The 7066-nt window shown below is 41.8% G+C and overlaps 1 protein-coding gene across 1 annotated transcript; it reads right to left on the bottom strand.

Annotated features, from left to right (window-relative positions):
- Positions 1–5155: 5155 nt before the first annotated feature.
- LOC131223272 (caffeoylshikimate esterase) lies at positions 5156–6447 on the bottom strand. The gene has a single exon (XM_058218620.1). It carries the CDS (start codon positions 6247–6249, stop codon positions 5242–5244), a length of 1008 nt encoding a protein of 335 aa, XP_058074603.1. The 5' UTR covers positions 6250–6447; the 3' UTR covers positions 5156–5241.
- Between the last annotated feature and the right edge of the window lie 619 nt (positions 6448–7066).

Below are 7066 nucleotides of genomic sequence, written 5' to 3'. Positions count from 1 at the left end.
CCCAACCATGACCTTCTATGAAACTCTGAGGTTAATAGATTGGGTGAATTCCACACATATGCAATGGTGCATTCTTATAAAACTTTTTTTTTCTTTTTCTTTGTTGTTTTCCTTAAGCTTCTTCTTCATTTTCAAACATGTCTTCCAAGAACCACCACCACCCATTTCGATTGCATTTTCTAATATATGTTTACTGTCATCAACTTCTCCGACGAATGGGCACCGCTAATAACTTCTAAGACCATACGAAATTGATATTTTTGCTCTGACGACAATATTTCTTAGAGATAGAAGCCAATGATACATGTAAGATATTTTAAATTAATTTTTATTATATTTTTTGTATAATAACATCTTCTTAAAGATGGAAGCCACTTTTGATTGTGGATAGAGGGATGGCCGTGATTGTTGTTGTCATAGGGAGAAGCGATTGTCGGAAGAAATTTAAGGTAGATAAGGATGATTGCGATTGTCATGTGAAAGACAATGAATGAGATAGTTCGTAGCCTTTGGTCTATTTTTAATAGTGAATGCATGACAACCTTGACCCTTAACACATGACAACATCACTCCTTCACACATAATAACCCAGACCCTGTCAACCTCGACCCTTAACATATGTCAATCCCAACCTGTAACACATGACAACCTTGACTCTAAACTTAGATCCAATCTGTTCATTTTCTTTGTAGCCTTCTATTCATATGGGAAGATGTTAACTTCTTGTTGATATGATTTCTATGTGGCCCACAAAACCTGATAACTTATAACGATGTTCATTAGATACGAACCATTTTTTGTGATATGGTCAATGTGACTGGTAGATGTTGATCATGCTTCCAAGCATAGCCTTCCATGAAATTTCGAAGTTAACGAATGAAGTGGATTCCACACATGTGACGGTGCACCCCACAAATGATGTACAAATACCCTTACAAGTTTTCTTGTGGCATAGTCCATTTAAGAAGTTTTTTACAGCAAGAGTTCAATCACCATTGTTTCTTATGGTGTAGTCCATTTAAGCCTTTGGTCTACCTCCTTCTGGGGCTCATGTTCTGAGGGTCGAGGTTGTTAGGGTTGAGAGGTTTTCATGTGTTAAGGGTCGAGACTGTCATGTGTTCAGGGTCGAGGTTGTCAGGTGTTAAGGGTCGAGTTATCATGCATTTACTACAAAAAAATAGATCAAAGGCTACGAACTATCTCCTTCATTGTCTTCTACATGACGATCACAACTATCTTAATTTACATTAAATTCCTTCTAACAATTGCTTCTCCCAATGGCATCAACAACCACGGCCATGCATCTTTATCCACAATCAAAAGTAGCTTCCATCTTTAAAAAAATGTTATTGTACAAAAAATAAAATAAGAAAATAATTTAAAATGTCTTTCAGATATAAGTAGCTTATATCTCTAAGAAATGTCGTCATCGAAGCGAAAATAACACTTTGTAGGCCCTTAAAAGTTATTGGTGGTACCCATACACTAGAGAAGTTGACAATAAACGAATGCTGAAAAATACAGTTGAAAGAGGTGGTGGTAGTTTTTGGAAGACGTATTTGAAAAGGAAGAAGAAGCTCAAGGAAAACAAAAGAAAAAAAAAAGCTCCATAAGAGTCCGTCATCGTATATATATAGAATCCACCATATCCATTAACCGCAGAGTTTCATGAAAGGATATGATTGAGATTATGATCAACATCCGCTACTCACATTGACCACGTAATAAGAAAATAGTTCATATCGAACGGACATCGTTATAAGCCATCAGGTTTTGTGGGCCACACATATATCATGTCAACAAGAAGTTAATATCTTTCTATATAAATAGAGGATTACAAAGAAAATAAATGGATTGGATGTAAGCTTCAGTAGGCTCAAAAATCAATCCTATCGAAATCACTTTCTCAAAATTGGATACTAGTTAACTTTTTCTAGACTCAAAATTCATACAACCGTAGATCCCAGGACATGAAAAATTTGATTCGAAAGTATTTTCAACACCTGTAAGATGCCTAGTTTAAGAATATTTGAAACACCCCTTTTTATTTATTTTATATATATATATATATATATATATATATATATATATATATATAATGAATTTGACTATTCCACATTATTAGTCAAAATCCCTTTCGCCACGAGGTCCACAAAATTAGCTTGGCTTTGCTCCAGTAGCCACATATACAGTCCCTGAGGGTAACACCTTTGTGGGTGTCACCCTTACCATGTGGGGCCACCTTGATGAACGTCTTGTATATCCACGCTGGCCATCCGTTTTTCCAGCTTATTTCACGAAGTTGTTCCAAAAATTAAGAAGATTCAGATCTCCAGCTGACCACACCACCGTAAAAAGTGATGAATAAGCATTCAAAGCTTTATGTAGGCCCAGAAGTTTTGGATCAAGCTTATCTTTGTCTTTTCTCTTCATCCAGTTCTTTTTAACCTTATCAACGGGTTGGATGGAAAATAAACATTACAGATATACTTATAGTGGGCCTTGGAAAGTTTTTAATGGCAAATGTTCAATCACCATGTTTCCTGTGGTGTGATCCACTTGAGATTTAGATCAGCTTAAATTTTGGTACTACCTCCTAAAATGGGATATAAAAATGAATGAATGGCATGAATATATAAAAAATCATCAAGGTAGGGCCCACGGTAAGGGTTACACCAGCTAAGGTGTTTCGCGGGTAACACCTTATCCGCTCCTATCCTTCTGCATTTATATCCTACCGCATGATCTCCGGTAACAAATAAAGGAGAGCGCGAATTAGCTGTTATCCTCGTGACACCTGCGTGGGTGTTACCCTAACCGTGTGAGGCTCACCTTGATGTGTTTTTTATATATCCACTTCGTCCATCTGTTTTTACATCTTATTTTAGGATAGGATTCTATGCCAAAACATAAGAAGACCCAAATATCAAGTAGGCCTATCAATAAAAACAGTGATGAATAACTATTAAAAAAAATTTGTGGGCCACAAAAGTTCTAGATTAATATAATCTTTTTATTTTCCCTCCATCCAAATCTTCTTGACATTATTAAGAGATTGGATTGCAAATAAACATTATGAAAACTCTATGATGGACACTTTGGAATTTTAACAGTAAGTCACTCAATTACCACTGTTTCCTGTGGTGTGGCCCATCTAAGATTTGAATCTGCAAAATTTTTATTAACCCTTCCTAAAATGAGCTGGAGAAACAGATGGATCGCGTGGATATACAACAAGTCATCAAGGTGAGCCCTTCTGCTAATCTGTTAGCCTGTGCTGATGCTGCCACTAGCAACTGGTCCGTGCTCCATGACCCACCATGATGTATGTGATTTACTCAGTCTCATTTACTTTCCCAAATCATTTGAGCCGAAAAAAAAAAAAATAATAATAATAATAAAATAATTAAAAAAAAAATTAGTCAGATCTAAATCCTAAATGGACCACATCACAGGCAACAGTGGTGATTGCAAGCATACCATCCAAAACTTTTAGGGCCACAACATTAACAGGTTAGATGACAAAAAAACATTAAGTGAGCCATATTAAAGCGGGTGTTACGAAGCTTCTAATGGTGAGCATTTGATCAGCTATTTTCTCATGGTGTAGTCCGCAGACAGTTGGATTGCTTCATTTAAACACATACCGATAAAGATATCCTCCTAAAGGTATTCTCGGTAAGTTTTTAGGTTGTTCATTTTAAGACATGAAAAAGAAAAAAGAAAAAAAAAAAAGGAGTTAGATCCAAGACCTAAGTGGGCCACCAGATAGGAAACATTGAACCACCGTTGAAACATTTGCATGACCATTGAAGGGTTTTTTACTAGGCTAAGAATTTTTGTTTTCAGTTTCTATTTGTGGAATGACCTTACCAAGGGTTTGGATGGCATTAAATATCAAGGTGGGTCCCGTGAGGTTTTGACAGTAGGCGTGGCCCACTCGGGTCTTTAATCCAGCTCATTTTCAGTCGCATGTCATAAAATGAGGCCGCAAAATGGATCAACCCACCCCTCCAAATAGAGTTGGGCATCGAGTCTAGTCAGACCGAGTTAGAGTTGACTTGACTCGATCGGGTTTTGAAATAGGCCTGACCTGAACTCGATCCGACTCAATACCGAGTCTAGCATCCCTGGCTCGATCCAAGTCTGGTCTGGCATGGATTGATTTGGACCGAGTCCGATCCGGTCAGAAGTACCGAGTTGCGTCGAAATAGCACTGAGGCAAATTGATAGATGAGGGAGAGAGAGAACGAGAGAGGAGGAGGGTGAATGCGGTTGGTGGTTGTCGGGATTGGAAGATGAGGAGAATGAGGGAAGGAGAGAGAGAGGTCGGGCTTGGAAGATGAAGAGGATAAGGGAGGGAGAGAGATATTTTGAGATTAGACCGGGATTGGGTACGGCAGGTTAGAATAGAGAGTCAAATTTGGGAGGAGTTTCGGGTCGAGTTACTAGGTAACTTGAACTCGACTCGGTTTATGGACGAAGCCTACTCGATTTGGACCAACTCACCCATTCAATTCGGATTAAGTCGGATCGGAACAAGTCGAACAAGTAGAGCTACCTAGATCAGTCGTCCTGTGCCCACCTCTACCTGTAAACATCACGGTAGATTCCAAAAAGAAAACGAACGGCCTGCCAAAGCATTTCTTACCAAACTTGCGTCCATGCGTACCATATGGGTGGGGACCATAGAGCACGGACCGGTGGTTCTTGGCAGGCGAATAATAAGCAATTTTCAACCACGGAAGATTACACAGTTTTGGAATTCTGCCATCAAAATCATATATAAATCCTAAGCGCTGGCATATCAACACTCGCCGACAGAGTATGCCGACGGAGTACCAAATACCATGCATTTCCTGATCCTCTGCATGCCATTAAACTGCATTTGATTGGGCCACATCATCAAGCAGAAGATCGGCATTCATTTTCGTCGTATCTGGTTTTGAGTCGATGGAAAGGCATTATTTGGGTCCTTGGGTGCCACGTATATAGTCCTTGAGTGCTTGTCTATCATCCCACGAGATCTCCATGAGTAACAAATGAACAATTTTCAACGACGTAAGATTCCACACCTTTAACTATCCAAGCCGTTGAATTCTGTGATCGAGGCCCAATGACACTTAGGCCCACCACATCAACGACCCAAAAACAATTAAAATCAAAGTAACACTTGATAAAATCACAAATATTATAGAAAGCATATCAACACTTCCTTATAATAATAATAATATCATTTTACTAATTCAAACTCCCACGGGAATCTGACGTGGACCCATACCTCCTCACCCGCTCATCAATCCACTCCCGCATATCAGCCAAGACTCGCTCGCTGTTCTCGTCGGGCTCGCCCTGGATTAACGAATGATACATGCCCTCGTACAGCTTAATCGTTTTATCCTCGCTCGAGGCCTGCTCGTACAGCAGTGTTGAGGATGACGGAGCCGTTACGCCGTCAGCCGTCCCGTGGACAGTCAGGAACGGCGCCGTCACACGTGAGAAGTTAGCCTGGATGTACTCGCACACGCGCGCCAGCTCCCGCATCGTACCTACACGCGGCTTCCCTGTATAACGCCTCGGATTACCGGCGATAATCTTCAATTTCTCGGGATCTTTGATCGCCTTCCCCACCATCTTGTTATCCGGCATCGCTTGCCACGTGTCGGCCATCCCGAAGAGGAGCCCGTACACGAAGAGCCTGACCTTGGACGGCTTCATGTTGTCGGGCATGACGAAGAGCGGGGCCGAGAAGATCAGACCCGTCCACGTGTCGGGATCCGACTGGAAGTACATGAGCATCGAGGCCGCGCCGCCCATGGACTCTCCGAACAGGAAGGCCGGGAGGTCGCGGAAACGTTCGCTGGTGCGAACGCTGCGGAAGAAGGACAGTGACGTGGCGGCGACCTTCTCCATATCGCCGAGATAGCAACGGATGCCGTCCGATCTGCCATGTCCCAGCATATCTGCGCCGTAGACGGCGTAGCCCCAATTGCAGAAGGAGATACAGATCTTCTGGAAGAGCCAGCCCGTGTCGGATCCGTAGCCATGGGTCATGTAGACGGTGCCCTTGATGGGAAGATCCAATGGTAAGAATTCCTGCGTGAAGAGCTTGCCGTTTGGGGTTTCGAAGTAGGATTTGGTGTTCTTGACGCCTTGGGATTTGTAGTACTCGTCTTCTGGCATGTCGCCCCAGAAATTCGCGGGAGTCGGTGGCGTTTCGGCCGGTTCGGGGTGCGTTTCGGACGACATGGTATATTGGAGGGGTTGGGTTCGTAACGGGTTTGAAATGGGTCGGAGGGAGGGTGTATGGTTTATATAGGTGAATGCGGTGGAAAGCGGTTTATGGGTTGGTGAAAGGCGGTTTTGGAAGGGTTGAAAAGCGGTTTTCACCAACTTGGTTTTGGGGTTTGGGAGGGTTGGAGTTGGTGAAGTGGTTTCGTGAGTGCGGGAAACGGGAGCCACCATTTTAGGACGTGGATAGAGGCGTGTTGGAGAAAGGAAGTCAAGAGAGGGAGAGCCTTTTGTAGTACCCAAAATGCCCTTGTGGTAGGTTCAACGATTTAAAACCGTTGATGGCATGTGCCTACACGATGAACGCTCCATGTATTAAGGGAGCGGATTAGGTGTTATCCGGGTAACAAGTTAGTGGGTGTTATCCTGACCGTGGGACTCACCTTGATGAATGTGTTTTTGTATATCTACACCGTCCATATGTTATTATAGCTCATTTTAAGAGGTGGGCCCAAAAATCATGCAAATCCAAATCTCAAGGGGACCACACTACAGAAAACAGTGGGTACAAGACACTCCCCGTTGAAACTTTCTTAAGGCCCCGCATGATGGTTATTTATTTTCCATCGTAATAAGGGAAAATACAAATATCAGATTGATCCAAAACTTTTGTGCCCCCCACAAGAAGTTTTTAATGGTCAATCGCACTGGAAATTCCAGTGGTGTGGTCCACGTAGATTTGTATCTGCTAAGTTTTGAGATCACGTTGTAAAATGAGCTGAAAAAGCGTATGGATGGCTTGGATTAAATTTTAAAATTTTAAAAAAAATTTAAA

The sequence above is a fragment of the Magnolia sinica genome, chromosome 13 (assembly GCF_029962835.1).
Source record: "Magnolia sinica isolate HGM2019 chromosome 13, MsV1, whole genome shotgun sequence".
NCBI classification, from domain to species: domain Eukaryota; kingdom Viridiplantae; phylum Streptophyta; class Magnoliopsida; order Magnoliales; family Magnoliaceae; genus Magnolia; species Magnolia sinica.
The sequence above is the reverse complement of the archived record's forward strand: the minus strand, read 5'-3'. Positions and strand labels throughout refer to the sequence as shown.